At 41.3% G+C, this 19,333-nt stretch overlaps 1 protein-coding gene across 1 annotated transcript; it reads left to right on the top strand.

The window, feature by feature from the left end:
• The first annotated feature begins 10,099 nt into the window (after positions 1–10,099).
• Positions 10,100–19,152, top strand: LOC106601472 (uncharacterized). The gene is made up of 3 exons (XM_082972884.1): positions 10,100–10,632; positions 15,684–15,867; positions 16,194–19,152. Exons 1-3 carry the CDS (start codon positions 10,624–10,626, stop codon positions 17,363–17,365), a joined length of 1,365 nt encoding a protein of 454 aa, XP_082829010.1. The 5' UTR covers positions 10,100–10,623; the 3' UTR covers positions 17,366–19,152.
• Positions 19,153–19,333: the final 181 nt, after the last annotated feature.

Here is a 19,333-nt window from a genome sequence, read left to right on the forward strand (position 1 = left end):
TCTAGCTCGATATATACTCTTATATATTTCTCAGCTAACGTTAACTGTAGCGCAATAAATCAGATTCTGCATGTGTCACAAAAATAGCAGAGTAACTAGCTAGTTTAGCTAGCTAATCATTCAGGACCGCACATCTGAGAGAACAGGACGTAAGTTATTTGTTTACTCGAAGAGCTAGAAATCTCTAGAACATGGATGAGCACGGACGAACAGCATTTGTATGAATTAATGTACTCTCTACAGTACTGCATTGTTACACCTCAAAAGAGCTAGAACCAGGTGTTAGAACCAAAATGATTTTACAATCGTTTTGAACAGAACCATTACAAGGCGGACATTGGAATTAGTTTCTGAGTGACATTGAGGACAAAGCAATGTTCCCCCAACTCGCAGGCCGAATTTGACCCCCAAAGTTTTCTGAGGCAATTTAAAATATAAATGTACATAAAAGACTGGAAAAACATAAGGAAATCAGCTCCAAGTGATTTTTAATTAAGAATATATTAATGTATTCCGATGCATAATAGACACCTGATAGTATACAAATGTAAACAAGGTTCAAATTATTATTTTCTTCAAATATATCTGTTCTGGCTTCTTCCAGTCAATTTGCAGTCTACAAATTATTTGTAATTACATTCTGGCCCCCCGTCCATCCCCTCAAGAAAAAATTGCCACGCGGCTGAATCTCGTTGATGATCCCTGGGATAAAGTGAATGGATGACTCCCCTTTCCTCTGTATGTTTTTGTTCTCTTCACCAGGATAGTGAGACAGGGGGGAAGTCCAGGCACCAAAAGAAAAGTACTATCCGGTGAATGAAACACTTCAGTTTTCGCTGTGCTATGGTTTTTGGTTCGTTAACTTCACCATGTGTTTTTCTAAGCTGTGTTCGCATTCTATACATGGTGCATTTCTTTAGAATTTTTTTCTACGAGGAGGTAGGCATGCTCAACATGGCCTTCCAGGACACAATCAAAGGCACTAGATCTAAGTAAGAGGACTCTTAGTCCTTACACAATGCCAGTTTTTGCCCAGAGACTGCTACATTCCCCCCCCCCCGATGTCCTCCATTTCTATAAGATGACGACATACTTGGTTTTGGTGGCTTTTAGTCCTGTGGCATGCCTACTTTGCAATTTGACAGCTTCTTTTCCAGGAGCTGTATTTTCTTATTAAAGTAACATCTGTATGAGATTAACTTTGTGATATTTTTGTTTCAATGTGTGTGCAATTAATCACTGTGGGTGTATTATTATTATTATACTATAGGATGCAGGATGATGGCCTCCTGCATGACACCTGTGCTACATGCTGCTTCCTTTGACACCTGAGCTTCCTGTATGCTCGTGAGGATGACTCCTTCTGCCACCTCTGTCACCTGAGCCTCCTCCTGTATGCTTGTGAGGAAGCCTCCTGCCACCTCTGTCACCTGACATACCACCTCCAGCAGACCGCCTGAACTAAATTCAGCATCCGCTGCTTCCTCTGTTGGGGCTGGGTCTACGCTCCGCTTCACTCTCGTTCTCGCTGTCTTTCTCACCTAAAACGCCTACATCTGCTTCCCTGTCCTCCCCTTCAAAAATAGACAATTCAAGACTTTAACCTGTTATGGCTGGGGGCAGTATTTTCACGGCTGGATAAAAAACGTACCCGATTTAATCTGGTTACTACTCCTGCCCAGTAACTAGAATATGCATATAATTATTGGCTTTGGATAGAAAACACTCCAAAGTTTCTAAAACTGTTTGAATGGTGTCTGTGAGTATAACAGAACTCAAATGGCAGGTCAAAACCTGAGAGATTCCTTTACAGGAAGTGGCCTGTCTGACCATTTCCTGAACTTCTTTGCCATCTCTATCTTTTACAAAGGATCTCTGCTCTAACGTGACACTTCCTACGTCTTCCATGTGCGCTCAGTGCCCGGGAAAAAACAGAATGTCGTCATCCCAGCCCCAGGCTGAAACACATTATCGCCTTTCTCAAGTGGCCGATCAAGGGACTGTGGGCTTAGGCGTGTGCCCTGGCCACCCCCGTCTTTGTGATTTTTCCTCTGTTTGCCGAAAAGGAGATTCCCGGTCGGAATATTATCGCTTTTTTACGAGATAAATTGCATAAAAATTGATTTTAAACAGCGGTTGACATGCTTCGAAGTACGGTAATGGAATATTTAGATTTTTTTTGTCACGAATTGCGCCATGCGCACGACCCTGATTTACCATTTCGGATAGTGTCTGGGACGCACGAACAAAACGCCGCTATTCGGATATAACGATGGATTATTTGGGACCAAACCAACATTTGTTATTGAAGTAGCAGTCCTGGGAGTGCATTCTGACGAAGACAACAAAGGTAATAACATTTTTGTTATAGTAAATCTGATTTTGGTGAAGGCTAAACTTGCCGGGTGTCTAAATAGCTAGCCCGTGATGGCTGGGCTATGTACTTAGAATATTGCAAAATGTGCTTTCACCAAAAAGCTATTTTAAAATCGGACATATCGAGTGCATAGAGGAGTTCTGTATCTATAATTCTTAAAATAATTGTTATGCTTTTTGTGAACGTTTATCGTGAGTAATTTAGTAAATTGTTAGTAAATTCCCCGGAAGTATGCTAGTTCTGAACGTCACATGCTAATGTAAAAAGCTGGTTTTTGATATAAATATGAACTTGATTGAACAAAACATGCATGTATTGTATAACATAATGTCCTAGGGTTGTCATCTGATGAAGATCATCAAAGCTTAGTGCTGCATTTAGCTGTCTTCTGGGTTTTTGTGACATTATATGCTAGCTTGAAAAATGGGTGTCTGATTATTTCTGGCTTGGTACTCTGCTGACATAATCTAATGTTTTGCTTTCGTTGTAAAGCCTTTTTGAAATCGGACAGTGTGGTTAATTAACGAGAGTTTTGTCTTTAAATAGCTGTAAAATAGTCATATGTTTGAGAAATTGAAGTAATAGGATTTTTAAGGTATTTGAAAATCGCGCCACTGGATTAGACTGGCTGTTGCGTAGGTGGGGCGAATTCGTCCCGCCTAGCCCAGAGAGGATCAAGGAGAGTCTTGTCTTTAAAATGCTGTGAAATAGTCATATGTTTGAAAAATTGAAGTTTTTGTATTTTTGAGGAATTTGTAATTCGCGCCACGCCTATCATTGGATATTGGAGCAGGTGTTCCGCTAGCGGAACGTCTAGATGTAAGAGGTTAAACCTGTTGATATAAAACAATAATGATGCATCTTTAATTGCTACTAACTTTGTGTTTGGCTTACTTATTTTTTCTACTACGCCATGCATCTGTTGCAGATTGAGGGGGTGGATTCATGCAATTTAATCTGGTAGGTACTGCCTCGGAGGACATTGTCTTCCAGAAAAGTATCATATGACTGAAATGTATTTTTAATGACAAAGATGGTCAATAATCAGAATAAAACTCTCTTCAAAGTGCTCCTCGCACACAGCGTAATCCCCTTTCTTCAGGTCCTCAAAGGACTTCTGCAGACTGATGTCCCTACGTCTGATGTTTCTCAGCCACATCTTCCTCCTGAGTAATTACAAAAGTGTGTAAGGTTTTATCTCATATTTAATTGATTTCAGCTGGATGTTGGTCTATGCCTAAGGTCTCCTGTTTTATAGTTAATTTAGTAGAGTAGTGGTTGCTATAACATCTGTGGTAGTACATTGTAGTTTGTAGATAATAGTTTGGTTATGTCCTCTATCCCTGTTATTCACCCTGATTGTTTTTAATAGTACTCTACAGTTCATTTAAAACAGCAGCCATGTTGTTTTTTCTCTCTGTACGTGTAAGAGTAGTGTGACGTATACTCCAGAAGTCATAAGAAAGGCAGCCTTTCTTGCTACCCAAATGATGACCTTACATTCTTACTGATAGTGTCCTGCTATAGTTAGTAGTGTATATGGACTCATCCCTTAAGTCTGCAGACTTCTAGGGTCTATGTCACACTCCTCTTCAATCAAAACTGACACTCCTCTCTGTGAGATACCACAGGATGGTAAGTTGGTGGTTGAAGATATCCCTCTAGTGGTGTGAGGGCTGTGCTTTGGGCAAAGTGGGTGGGGTTATATCCTTCCTGTTTGGCCCCTGTCCGGGGGTATCATCGGATGGGGCCACAGTGTCTCCTGACCCCCTCCTGTCTCAGCCTCCAGTATTTATGCTGCAGTAGTTTGTGTCGGGGGCTAGGGTCAGTCTGTTATATCTGGAGTATTTCTCCTGTCTTATCCGGTGTCCTGTGTGAATTTAAGTATGCTCTCTCTAATTCTTTCTCTCTCTCTTTCTTTCTTTCTTTCTTTCTTTCTTTCTTTCTCTCTCTCTCTCTCTCTCTCTCTCTCTCTCTCTCTCTCTCTCTCTCTCTCTCTCTCTCTCTCTCTCTCTCTCTCTCTCTCTCTCTCTCTCTCTCTCTCTCTCTCTCTCTCTCTCTCTCTCTCTCTCTCTCTCTCTCTCTCTCTCTCTCTCTCTCTCTCTCTCTCTCTCTCTCTCTCTCTCTCTCTCTCTCTCTCTCTCTCTCTCTCTCTCTCTCTCTCTCTCTCTCTCTCTCTCTCTCTCTCTCTCTCTCTCTCTCTCTCTCTCTCTCTCTCTCTCTCTCTCTCTCTCTCTCTCTCTCTCTCTCTCTCTCTCTCTCTCTCTCTCTCTCTCTCTCTCTCTCTCTCTCTCTCTCTCTCTCTCTCTCTCTCTCTCTCTCTCTCTCTCTCTCTCTCTCTCTCTCTCTCTCTCTCTCGGAGGACCTGAGCCCTAGGACCATGCCTCAGGACTACCTGGCATGATGACTCCTTGCTGTCCCCAGTCCACCTGGCCGTGCTGCTGCTCCAGTTACAACTGTTCTGCCTGCGGCTGTGGAACCCTGACCTGTTCACCGGACGTGCTACCTGTCCCAGACATGCTGTTTTCAACTCTCTAGAGACAGCAGGAGCGGTAGAGATACTCTCAATGATCGGCTATGAAAAGCCAACTGACATTTACTCTTGAGGTGCTGACTTGTTGCACTCTCAACAACTACTGTGATTATTATTATTTGACCATGCTGGTCATTTATGAACATTTGAACATCTTGGCCATGTTCTGTTATAATCTCCACCCGGCACAGCCAGAAGAGGACTGGCCACCCCTCATAGCCTGGTTCCTCTCTAGGTTTCTTCCTAGGTTTTGGCCTTTCTAGGGAGTTTTTCCTAGCCACCGTGCTTCTACACCTGCATTGCTAGCTGTTTGGGGTTTAAGGCTGGGTTTCTGTACGGCACTTTGAGATATCAGCTGATGGAAGAAGGGCTATATAAATAAAATTGATTTAACAACCATTGCCTGATTAGCAATACCCCAATAACAGAAAATATTATAGAATAAAGACCCACACTCTATCCTGTCCTATGAAACATTACAATAAAGACCCACACTCTATCCTGTCCTATGAAACATTACAATAAAGACCCACACTTTATCCTGTTCTATGAAACATTACAATAACGACCCAGACTCTATCCTGTTCTATGAAACATTACAATAAAGACCCACACTCTATCCTGTCTTATGAAACATTACAATAAAGACCCACACTCTATCCTGTCCTATGAAACATCACAATAAAGACCCACACTCTATCCTGTCCTATGAAACATTACAATAAAGACCCACACTTTATCCTGTTCTATGAAACATTACAATAAAGACCCACACTCTATCCTGTCCTATGAAACATTACAATAAAGACCCACACTCTCTCCTGTTGTCATGACGTTGCCCTCTTTGGACACTGCGAGCACCATCCCCCAACCTCTATACTTCTGACACCAGGCTCTGTAAGAGCGGTCGTAAATTCCTACGAGGAGACCCTCTCCTCATGGCCCCAGTATAGAGAGAACAAAGGAGTTCTTCCAACTCACAGAACTGGAGAACTGGACGACATTTATGTTCTGGAGAAGGTATAAAAGATCGGTGAAGAATCCAGCAACGAACTGGTCCGTTTGGTACAATTTTGTGAAACTCATGAGAGACAATACAGCCACATTACCATAATCATGTTTATAGAAGAGTCTCAGGTTTGAGACTTACATCTAAATGGTTGTATAAAATGAATGAATAAGGATGGAACTGTTTGTGAAGTGTGATTTTGGACTGTTTAATGAAGGAAACTCCAATTCCCTTTGGAGTCTTAACTAAATCAGAGGACCGCCCCCAGGGACACAGACAGGACCTGGCGTCATGAGACAGCCTTTTTCTATGTCCCGAGTAAAACCCCCACCTTGGTTTTCTATCCCCAGACCGAGCTTACCTCAATTACGAGATGGCTAAAGGTTGGAGACCAGCTTACCTCTTGCTGAACTTTTAACCATACCACGTGGTTAAACTCTTAGACTATCGATACCGACAGAATGAGAACAAGTCTTTGATATTAATTACTAGTGTCGTGTCTTTGGCTATGCCGGATTAAGTGATATGACATGCTATCCTATAAAATTCTTTCTCTGTAATTAATATCACCTGATTAGCTAATCATGTAAATGTAATTAACTAGAAAGTCGGGACACCACGGAAGAGTGTTTATAGAGCCGTTATCTTCAGAATAAACTCTTAAAAACTTAGTAATATTTCACATCGATAGCCGTCAATATTAATCCTCATCTTATTTTCAGTCTCATAATGAAAGTTGTAAATTCTTGGTTATCTTCACGAACCCTGGCTAACAAGTTGAATCAGCAATACAAAATTGGGTTTAATTATTTATTTACTAAATACCTAACTAATCACACAGAATTACATATACACAGAATACAAATTATGTCATACAGAAAACATCCCTGGTGGACGGAGCCGACATGGCGGCTTGTTACACAAAGAAAGGGGGTTGGGCTTGAATGAAAGATCGGGAAGACTGAGGAACAAAAGAAACAGCAGCTATGCTATCGTAAATACATCATCGTATGCATTCTAAATTACCGCCCATTTGGAAAAGGAAAATGCAATAAATATTTACTCTGAGCTGCGCTTCGGTAGGTTGGTCGTAGATGCTGGCCGGGTTGGCCAAAAGAGATCTTCCTGTCCTCGGAAGAATGTCTCTGGTGGTAAATTGAATACGTTGTGGTATCTTCGTCGTGTGTTAGACTGGATCCGTCGTCCGTCCTTTCCTAGCCCACGTCTACAGCGGCCGCTGCTAACTCAACGGCTAGGAAGTATCACTTCTGTAGTGAATAAGTTCAAACTTCATACCATTCACAACCAAAGCTCATGCCGAGGTTGGCTTAGTTCTGTACTTGACATGTGTGTCCTTTTAACGCAGAGGCTGCAGACCTCACGTAGTGGAACTCTGGTTACATTGTGTCATTGTCTTATATAGTGGTGAGGGGAGAAGTGTGTGTTTCATCGTTTATAACCCCTGTCTCTTCACAGGGGCGGGCCACTAATTAAGCAGGGCACTTTCCTTATGAAAACCCAATTCTCTCATTTGGATGCTAAAATTACATTTAATCTTCTAACAAACAGTCTCAATATCAAACATTTAAATTGCACAACAATTCCATGTGAATTTGATAACTAGAATATGTAGACTTTCCCAGGTACAGTTTATGTCGTCCTGTCATCAGTCATAATGTCTCAGATGACAACCGAACTGACATCCATACTCATTAAGTTCCAACGCATATATCCAACTGGTTATATTACCAAAATATGGTTCCTTTTCCCCATTTGTTTGATGTTCCCAGACTCTATATTTAACAAAGGCTATTCAAGAGTCCTTCAGTAGGGTCAGAGAGGGGAAGGGAGAAAGGTATTTATGGGGAGGTCATAAACCTTACCCACAGGCCAACGTCATGACACTAGTCTGCAGCTAGGAATTCGGTATCATTGAACGCGAAGACCGACAACAGCCGAAACAACTGTCCTATAACGACATTAATGAATGTCACTCTGAACTACCCATTCTAACCACGACAGAGAGAGAGAGAGCGGACAAACTCTCCAACAGAAACAAACTTTTCAACAAAGATCCCGACGACACACTGAGCGTAAATATATATATATTGATTGCAATTGGTCCCGAATGAGTGAGCGTTCATGTGCAAAGGTTTAGTATTTCAATTGTTATAATTATCAACTCTGTAGTGCCTTCTCAGCTGACCCCACTCCCCTTTTGTCTAACAAGCCGCCATGCCGGTTTAGCCCACTAGGGCACATTCCTCTATCATTTCTTTGTAAACATATCTACTGTTTGTTATGCATTTCTGTGAATGACTTAGTTAGTAAATAAATGATTTTAAGACAATTGATGTATGGATGACTCATAGTGAAGACTGGGTTCGTGCAGATAACCAACAATTTACGACGTTTGGAATGACTGGCGTGAGGTAAATAATAATTCATTAATTGGAAGACTAATTGATCAGATATTAAAATATCTGAAAGTTACATTAGGAAAATTATAACTTTGTAATCTGAATATTTTCCTTGGTGCCTCGACTTCCTAGTTAATTACAGTTACATGATTAATCAGGTTAATTGCGTAATAATAATTACAGAGAGTTATTTGATAAATATGGCTTCAGTTTTCATGATGCCAAAGACACGCCACTGTCCTATGAAACATTACAATAAAGACCTACACTCTATCCTGTTCTATGAAACATGTTCAGTTGCTGCCCTCTTAAACCTGAGATTTGTTGAAGCTCTGCTCTAATGCTACACATGGTGTATGTCTTTTTTGTACCATTATCCTGTTGAGGGGATGCATGCACAATGTGGTCAAATACTCTACTATCATGGTTTTGATATGTTCTATATGTAACCGATGTGAAATGGCTAGTTAGTTAGCGGTGGTGCGCGCTAATAGCGTTTCAATCAGTGACGTCACTCGCTCTGAGACTTGAAGTAGGGTTTCCCCTTGCGTTGCAAGGGCCGTGTTTATTTGTGGCGCGATGGGTAACGATGCTTCGTGGGTGTCAGTTGTTGATGTGTGCAAGGGTCCCTGGTTCGAGCCCGGGTTGGGGCGAAGAGAGGGACGGAACCTACACTGTTACATATATTGTTCACCATGTTAACAGGCATTTAATAAATGTACAACCTTTTGAGTTTTGTCAATTTTTTTGAAGATGCATATAATTACAGTAGACTATATTTTGTGGTATTCGTACTTAATCTGATCTTAGGGCAACAGAACATAAGTAGTTGCCTATACAATGTTTTACAGACATCTACCATCATTTAAGAGGTGGTTAATGGTGTTCCACAACTCGATAAATTACTTTGCAATGACCCAGTGTCACAAATGGCTTCTATTGATTGAGCAGCATACCCTGGGATGGCCTTAGATGTAATATGGCTGGGCACATTGGTAAACTAATGTCAGCTAGCCATGCTGCCTCATGCTAGTTGTGTTAAACCCAGCTATAGATTTGTTTCATTATTGGTAGCTAGCATGTTTTATCTATCAGTGAGCATTGCTTTGGCGATTGATTCGATGGATAGTCATGCATACCGCACACTACTGATTACACAGTCAACGACGTGTGCCTCACCATGCAATAATTACTACAAATGCATCTTTATTATTTATTACATACCTTTCAAGGTCTGTTGGAAACTGGAAAATGGGGATTGTCCTTCCATCCATTTTACAGTAAACAATGTATTTATTGATGACATATGCTTCTTATCGTGAAAAAAAGTTGATTCACAGAAGTACTAGTAGTGGGAAAACGTGCAAATAAATCGATTTCTAGCTATTTAAACCAAGTACCTATTTTTTTGTGTAAATTAGCTAGCCAGCTAGATATCTACTTGGGACAAGCTAGCTACCGCCAAGAAGAGGATGAAGACCATTTGTGCCTACTGAATATGAATGACGTTCATTAGGAAAACGCCCACTATCTAGTGCACGCGTCCTAAACACAGTAATATCTATAAACAATTAGGTAAATCAAGTCTACCAAAATAGTGCACTCTGTGTGTTATAGATTCTAGTTTTTGAAACAAAACTGTATAGAGATCAAATGTTCCATTGATGAGAACATTTGCAGAATGCCAGCCCAAATCCATCTAGCTGAATCGTCTCCCACTGCCGGAAAACGCGTTCCTCTCACTACCAATAACGGATGTCTCAAATGTATACATCCGGTGAAATATCTGCCTCATCGCCGTGAAGACTCGGAAGTATACATGCTGTAAATAATGTATGGCCACTGCAGATGTCGGATTGAACATACATCAGGTTTTACTGGTTCGCTGCACGGATAGCGCTGCTGTAATAAATCTGGTATTTTACAGGCTTCCCTTACTGGGCCTCAGACAATTAAAACTATCTGTACTGTCGAAGAGGACGTTGTTCCAACAGACTCTCGGGTAGAAGTAGACGACAACAGAATTCTTGGTTAATAGGGTGTTGAACGTTTTATTGATTTGAATAGATCTGGTAAAATCGTTTCCAGGATGTTTCAGAAGTATGATTAGCCTAAATCAGACATGTATTTGTCACAACTTAAATCGAGTTTTGATATTTAAAAGGACGTTTGATTTTCCTGTTCTAGCTGTGACAAACAAAGTAACTAGTGTAGGCTAGCTACATATTTACGGTCACGTTTTTTTGTTTGTTGAAGAAACGCTGAAGAAAGAATAGCTTCCACGATGGACCGGGTAAGTTTAGTTTACTTTTATTAACAGTATGCCTAATGTGGTATATAACATGTCGAGGCCTAGTTATCATCTTCGATCTTCCATATTCATTCTTTCCTTTTTAACAGCTGGAAAAAATAAACAATCGTGGTAATAAAACTAGGGATATTCAGCAAGGTAGCCTACCGCACATATATTGATACAAGGCAATCCGCAACGAGCAGGTAAAGTCAGAATCAAAGAGACATAATGAGGCCAAAGCTGCAGTAGCGGTGTGTGGGTAAAATCACCCCGGAAGCCAAGCTAGAAAAAATAGCCATATTACAACCTGTGTTGTGATATTTGCGTTGTTTGCTCAATAATAATGTTTCCGACATTTTCGAACTACTAAATAACTATTGATTTAGTTACCGCAAGTCGCAAAGAAAACAGGGTCTGCCTTCACTATTCCAACACCACTTAAACATAATCTAATCACCTATGCATAGTTTACTACAGTGACAATTAAAAGATAGGAAAAACGATTTCGTCTGATCAACCTAAGCAAAATATATCTATCCATGGTACTGATTTCTGTGTTCGTGTATTGGCTAGTTAGTTAGCGGTGGTGCGGGCTAATAGCGTTTCAATCGGTTACACATGTAGAAAAAAAACGTTGACTCACCCAGTTTGTAGAGAAATGCCATTCTCAATTATGTTCCCTGAACGGTCTATGGCTCCATCATACAGTATATCGATAGCCTTTAATTCATGGACAACGATGCGCTAGTCCTGCTAGTTAATTGCCCCTTTTCAAATGATTACTATTTTTGAGAGATAACTATGAAATACGCATCTCACTACATACGCACTTTACAAAAAATGTATTTGGACAATTATTATTTAGTATTTTGTTATATTCCATTAAATTATAGTCTATTTTGCCTGTTTTGCTCAAATTCTTGCATTGGATTACAACACGAATTTATTTTTATTGAACATTTATTTTATCAGGGAGTACTTAGCTTCCATAAAGTGACCATTGAACTTGTCAGATTGACACATTTTGTAGATGCAACATTTTTTATTACATTTATAATTTATTGCTCTCACATGCGCATTTCTGTGCATTAAAAACCAATGATATGCTACCATTTTTTCAGCTTTTTTTATACTTGTAATTTATTTTAAGAGAAATTACAGAATTCTATCTAAACTGGTAAGCAACTTGGATGCTAGGCAACAATACAGCTGCCATTGGCTAACATTAGCTTGCCTGTCCAAAGTCAAGCATCTAGCCTCTGTAGCTAGCTAGCTAACACAAGTCAGCTGAAAGCTAGCTAAAGAAAAGGCAAAGAAAGGTAATTAGCTATAATTGTTTATGGAAGGTTTGTTACACAAATATTTTCAGCCATTAGCTAGCTAGCAGACAACAACAGCTGATATCGACACAAAAGCTAACTAATGATAGCAAGTTCACTTCCAAATGGAAGTCCTACATTTTTTCACAAAATATAGCTAGGTAGCTACATCAGTTCAAAACCAAATTGTCACACTGCTACCTTAGAATACATGCAATGCAATGGACTTTTTCAACGCTAGCTAGCTACTCCATAGTCCAAGCTACGGTAAGAGCTGGCCATGTTGCACTGTCAGACAGATTTTATTGGTCGCATACACAGAGAAATGCTTGTGTTCCTAGTTCCAACAGTGCAGTAATATCTTACAATTCATAACAGTACACACAAATCTAAAAGTAAAATAATTGAATTAAGAAATATGTAAATATTAGTCCAGAGTATAAATGCAGTACATTATTGAGTATGTGGACACCCTTCAAATGATTGGATTCCACTATTTCAGCCACACCCGTTGCTGACAGGTGTATAAAATTGAGCACACAGCCATACAATCTCCATAGACACACATTGGCAGTAGAATGGCCTTACTGAAGAGCTTGGTGACTTTCAACGTGGCACCACCATAGGATGCCACCTTTCCAACAAGTCAGTTTGTCAAATTTCTGCCCTGCTAGAGCTTCCCCGGTCAACTGTAAGTGCTGTTATTGTGAAGTAAAAACGTCTAGGAGCAACAACGGCTCAATCGAGAAGTGGTAGGCCACACAAGCTCACAGAACGGGACCGACGAATACTGAAGCGTGTAGCTCGTAAAAATCATCTGTCCTCAGTTGCAACACTTTCTACCAAGTTCCAAACTGCCTCTGGACGCAACGTCAGCACAATAACTGTTTGACAGGAGTTTCATGAAATGGCTGCCAGATTGTCCTAAAGAGGGGGTCATTTCAAATCAAATTTCATTGGTCACATACACGTTTAGCAGATGTTATTGTGGGTGTAGCGAAATGCTTGTCGCCCCCTCATATCTTTACCAAGCACAGGCAGGAACCAAGTATTATTTATGACACTAAGACAAGATTAACATTTTCACGGCTGCTCTTCACATGATAAAATGTCCCATCACAGGATGTATGGTGTCATGGAAATAGTGTGTAAAAGGTGATTAGCTTGTCTGTGCAGATTAAGGTAGCTGACGTTGATAGCACGAGGGCTCAACCGTCTAACTGCTGTTGCCACAGCTCACACTATTCTGTTCCTTTCTTCAAGTTGCCACACAGCAGATAGTAAAAAAAACGGGATGCGTCACATGCTGCGTTCGCACCCAAACGGCTCTTCTCTGTACGCCCAGACTTATAACTAAGTCACACAAGACTAGTCTGTATCAGTGAAAAAACGCTAGCATATAACAAGACTATTCTCTGAGTAAAAAACAACATAGCATGTCTAATTTGTGATGTTCCACCACAATGGAGAGTATGTGGATAGAATATTTAGTATACCAATGAAGTTAGAGACCAATGAAGTTCATTCAGGGCCATCGATGTGTCTGCTTGGGGGCGATATATACGGCTGTGATTATAATCGAAGAGATTTCTCTTGACATATAATGCGGTCGACATTTGATTGTAAGGAATTCTAGCTCAGGTGAGCAAATGGACTTGAGGTCTTGTATGTTGTTATGATCACACCACATCTCGTTAAGCATAAGGCATACCCCTCCGCCCTTCTTCTTACCAGAGTGATGTTTGTTTCTGTCAGCGCGATGCGTGAAGAAACCAGTTGACTGTACCGATTCCGATAGCGTGTCTCGAGTGAGCCACGTTTCCATGAAACAAAGAACGTTACAATCTCTGATGTCTCTCTGGAAGGCAACCCTTGCTCGGATTTCGTCTACCTTGTTATCAAGAGACTGGACGTTGGCGAGTAGTAAACTCGGGAGCGGTGCACGATGTGCCCGTCTACGGAGCCTGACCAGAAGACCGCTTCTTCTGCCCCTCCTGCGGCACCGTTGTTTTGGGTCGCTGGCTGGGATCCGATCCATTGTCCTGGGTGGAGGACCAAACAGAGGATCTGCTTCGGGAAAGTCATATTCCTGGTCGTAGTGTTGGTATGTTGACGTTGCTCTTATATGCAATAGTTCCTCCTGGCAGTATGTAATCAAACTTAAGATTTCCTGGGTTAACAATGTAAGAGAGAATGCATAATAAAAAAAAAAATACTGCATAGTTTCCTGAGAACACAAAGCGAGGCGGCCATCTCTGTCGGCGCCGGATGTGTAGGGCGAGGGAGATGTGTAGGGCGAGGGAGAGCATTGTATGCATCTGTATGTGTGGAGTATAGGTGGTGCAGAGTTCTTTTTCCTCTGGTTGTACATTTAACATTCTGATAGAAATTTGGTAAAACAGATTTAAGTTTCCCTGCATTGAAGTCCCTGGCTTCTAGGAGCGCTGCCTCTGGGTGAGTGTTTTCTTGTTTGCTTAATGCGGAATACAACTCATTCAATGCTGTCTTAGTGCCAGCCTCTGACTGTGGTGGTATGTATACAGATGAAAACTCTCTCGGCAGGTAGTGTGGTCTACAGCTTATCATGAGATACTCTACCTCAGGCGAGCAATAGCTCGAGACTTCCTTAGATATTGTGCACCAGCTGTTATTTACAAAAATGCATAGTCTGCCGCCCCTTGTCTTCCCAGATGCCGCTGTTCTATCCTGCCATAACCAGTATGATTGATATTGTCGTCGTTAAGCCACGACTCCGTGAAGCATAAGATGCTACAGTTTTGAATGTCCAGTTGGTAGTTTAATCTTCCGCGTAACTCGTCAATTTTATTCTCCAAGGATTGCACGTTTGCTAGCAGAATGGAGGGAAGTGGGGGTTTATTCGATAGCCCACGAATTCTCAGAAGGCAGCCCTCCCTTCGGCCCCTCTTTCTCCGCCTCCTTTTCACGCAGATCACGGGGATCGGGGCCTGTTCCCGAGGAAGCAGTATATCCTTTGCGTCGGGCTCGTCAAGGTCCTGAAAGGGGAAAAAAAGGATTCTGCTAGTCCGTGGTGAGTAATCGCAGTCCAGAAGTTATTTTCGGTCATAAGAGACAGTAGCGGCAACATTATGTACAAAATAAGTTACAAACAACGCAAATAAACAAACAAAAAAACACAATCGGCTGGGGGCACGTAAGACTGCCTTCTTCTCCGGCGCCATCTTACATATAAATGTATAGAATGCATAACTGCAAAGCTTTAGGCTAGAAACAAGCTGTAAAAGTTAACAGAAAGACGTGGCTCTATTGTACATGGGGATAACTGTATACATTAACATTTCATTTAGGGTGGAAGGTAAAACCAAACAATTGATGGATTTGGCTCTAAACACTACATCATAATGAGCAGCAGTAGTAGTTCATGTGTTTTGGTTTTTCCTCTCTGGTTATTATGACAAATCAGGGGTGAAAGATGTGTTCAACTCCAATGACTGCTTAAAGGTTCTAAACATAAGACAAAGGGCATTTAGAAGTGTTATACGTTTTTACATTTGTAAAAAATATACCACTTCCATTTAAAAAATTTGCCAAATTGATTGAAAATAACTAGACATTTTGTGGAAAATAGTGAACAATTACACAGTTCAGGAGAAAGGAGGTATTATAAGGATGCACCAATCTGAGATTTGGACTAAAGTAATCAAATGTTTGGTCTAATGATATTCTATGTACTTTACTTCCTATGGTCTCCAGGACAGAGCTAGCCCATCCCCCTCCACCCTGCCGGAGTCCCCTGGTCACAACTCTCCTGGTAGCACCTTACTGCTGGGTTTGAAGAGGGTGTCAGTGCGGCTGGTCAACTGCAGGAAAACAGCAGGGCAGAGTGGAACTGTGAGAGAAGGACACGAGGAGGGAGATGGAGATTTGATTTCATCAAGTAAGAACAATGGGGTGTGTGGATGAGACTACAATCTGCTTATGTTAATTGATTTGTAAACAGTAAAACACTGTGGCCAGTTAATTGTCAATCCAGTTTCGTGGACGGAGCGGGGTGTACCTAATAACTGATGAAAAGGTCAGCAGGTAGCCTAGTGGTTAAGAGCGTTGGGCCACTAATCAAAAGGTTGCTGGTTTGAATCTCTGAGCCGACAAGGTGAAAAATCTCTGTGCTTTTTGAGCAAGGTACTTAACCCTAATTGTTATAGTGTTTGTTTTTCGATCCATATTTCCAAAACCTAGTTATTCAATGTCTTTGTTTCACAGGGGACTCTCCTAACCGTCACTCTCTCAGTGGGAGGGGCTTATCATCTGGGGAGCCTCAACAACATGTTGCTGACGAGACAGAGAAGAATGTCTCCAGATCAGAACATCTCAAGAAACACCAGCAGAGACGTATAGGGAAGAAACCTCACCACTGCTGCTCTGACTGTGGGAAGAGTTTCACTAGACGGAGTGGCTTAATTATTCACCAGCGGATTCACACAGGAGAGAAACCTTACAGATGTTCACAGTGTGGGAAGAGTTTCTCTGCTTCTAACACCTTCAAATCTCATCTGAGAATTCATACAGGGGAGAAGCCTTACCCCTGCCTCGATTGTGGGAAATGCTTTGCTAATGCAGGAACCCTAACCATACACAAGCGTATACACACTGGAGAGAAGCCTTATAGCTGTGATCAGTGTGTAAAGAGCTTTTCTCTGTCAGAAAATCTAACTATACACCGGCGCATACACACTGGAGAGAAACCTTACAGATGTTCACAGTGTGGGCAGTGTTTCGCTGCTTCTAACACCTTCAAATCTCATCTGAGAATTCATACAGGGGAGAAGCCTTACGCCTGCCTTGATTGTGGGAAAAGCTTTGCTAACTCTGGAACTCTAACCATACACCAGCGTGTACACACAGGAGAGAAGCCTTATAGCTGTGATCAATGTGGGAATAGCTTTTCTGCATCTAACACCTTCAAATCTCATCTGAGAATTCATACAGGGGAGAAGCCTTACCCCTGCCTTGATTGTGGGAAAAGCTTTGTTAGTGCAGGAGGCCTAACCATACACAAGCTAACACACACAGGAGTGAAGCCATATAGCTGTGATCAGTGTGGAAAGAGCTTCAATCAGTCAAGCAACCTGACTACACACCAGCTAACACACGCAGGAGTGAAGCCTTATAGCTGTAATCAGTGTGGGAAGAGGTTCAATCAGTCAGTCCACCTGACAACACACAAGCTAAGACACACTGGAGTGAAGCCTTATAACTGTGATCAGTGTGGGAAGAGCTTCGCTGTTGCTTACACCCTGAATAGACACAAGTTAACACACACTGGAGAGAAGTCTTATAGCTGTGATCAGTGTGGGAAGAGCTTTGCTCGAGCTTCCTCCTTGACTAGACACCATCGAACACACCGTAGAGAGAAGCCTTATATCTGTGATTAGTGTGGAAAGCGCTTCGGTCAATCAGGGAGCCTGAATTCACACCAGCGAACACACACTCGAGAGAAACCCTATGTCTGTCTGTGTGGAAAGAGCTTTACTCATTTAGGGCCAATGAAAAAACACCAGAAAACAAAAACGTGCCATATTTCATCTCCATCCTATACCTGACAGCGGTTATAGATCCCTAAAGAAAGGATCAATAGATAACATCTAGTGAACAGTCATATCCATCTACCATTCTTAAACAGTTGCATTAGTCTGATCACCATGGTAACCTCTGTGCAGCATAATATGCAGCTCTGATCTAGGATCAGGTCTCCCCTGTGTCTATGTAATATCACACATTGGGATCTAAATGGATAAATGTTATCATAGAAAATGTTGTGTGTGTGAGAGAGAGAGGGGTGGGCTGTTGATAACTGTATCTTCTTTCATATACTCATGATACTGTTGTTATTAAATGTCATGAGGAATAATGTTTCAACAATATGTGTATATTCATGTATTCAATTGATCAATAACTTGTTTAGAAGATAATGGATTTAATTTCACTAATTTTATATTTTTATAATAATATCTAAATTGATTAAAATGACAAACAACTAATCCATAATGCATTGGATAATAAGGTCAAGGCAAGAACTAGGCATACTGTCTTGTAACAACGGTTATTGTAATAACTTTTAGATTTATAATGTAATAAAACTGGTAAATGTTGGTTAATAATAAAATATAGAATTGTTATCGGAATAACTTTTCCATTTAATGTAATAAGTTACGTTATCAGTCAGGTGAGTAATAACTTCAAGCGATCATGTAATAACACCTAAACTAATGTTTTATGTTACTACACTAATGTTAATGCACATATCACCCTCCACCACTTGCAAACCCACACACACAATCCTATGCCCTTGTACTAGTACACTAACACACATTCTAATCATCAAATTGTTTTGGTCGCATACACATATTTAGCAGTAGCGTGAAAGAGGGGTTGGCAGGTGGTGGGACACAATGCAGATAGCCTGGTTAGCCAATGTGCGGGAGCACTGGTTGGTCGGGCCAATTGAGGTAGTACGTACATGAATGTATAGTTAAAGTGACTATGCATATATGATAAACAGAGTAGCAGCAGCATAAAAGAGGGGTTGGGGGGGGGGGGGGCACACAATGCAAATAGTACCGGTAGCCATTTGATTACCTGTTCAGGAGTCTTATGGCTTGGGGGTAAAAACTGTTGAGAAGCCTTTTTGTCCTAGACTTGGCACTCCAGTACCGCTTGCCATGCGGTAGTAGAGAGAACAGTCTATGACTGGGGAGGCTGGGGTCTTTGACAATTTTTAGGGCCTTCCTCTGACACCGCCTGGTGTAGAGGTCCTGGATGGCAGGCAGCTTAGCCCCAGTGATGTACTGGGCCGTACGCACTACCCTCTGTAGTGCCTTGCGGTCGGAGGCCGAGCAATTGCCGTGCCAGGCAGTGATGCAACCGGTCAGAATGCTCTCAATGTTGCAGCTGTAGACCCTTTTGAGGATCTCAGGACCCATGCCACATCTTTTTAGTTTCCTGAGGGGGAATAGGCTTTGTCGTGCCCTCTTCATGACTGTCTTGGTGTGTTTGGACCATGTTAGTTTGTTGGTGATGTGGATGCCAAAGAACTTGAAGCTCTCAACCTGCTCCCTCATTAAAATGCAAATCAATTTATAACATTTTTAACATGCGTTTTCTGGATTTTTTTGTTGTTATTCTGTCTTTCACTGTTCAAATAAACCTACAATTAAAATGATAGACTGATAATTTCTTTGTTAGTGGGCAAACGTACAAAATCAGCAGGGGATCAAATACTTTTTTCCCTCACTGTATGAACCCAGAACTAAATAGAGCGGCTGACCAAATACGTGAGACATTAGTTCTGGGTTAACCAAGATTAACTCCGAGGTTAAAGATGTGTTCAACTCCAATGAATG

This window comes from Salmo salar, chromosome 03, assembly GCF_965601325.2.
Source record: "Salmo salar chromosome 03, fSalSal1, whole genome shotgun sequence".
Classification (NCBI taxonomy): Eukaryota; Metazoa; Chordata; class Actinopteri; order Salmoniformes; family Salmonidae; genus Salmo; species Salmo salar.

Excerpts from the sequence above, each read along its gene's own strand:
- LOC106601472 (XM_082972884.1), top strand. Across the intron at positions 15,868-16,193 it reads TGGAGATTTGATTTCATCAA|GGGACTCTCCTAACCGTCAC; the intron begins GTAAGAACAATG and ends TTTGTTTCACAG.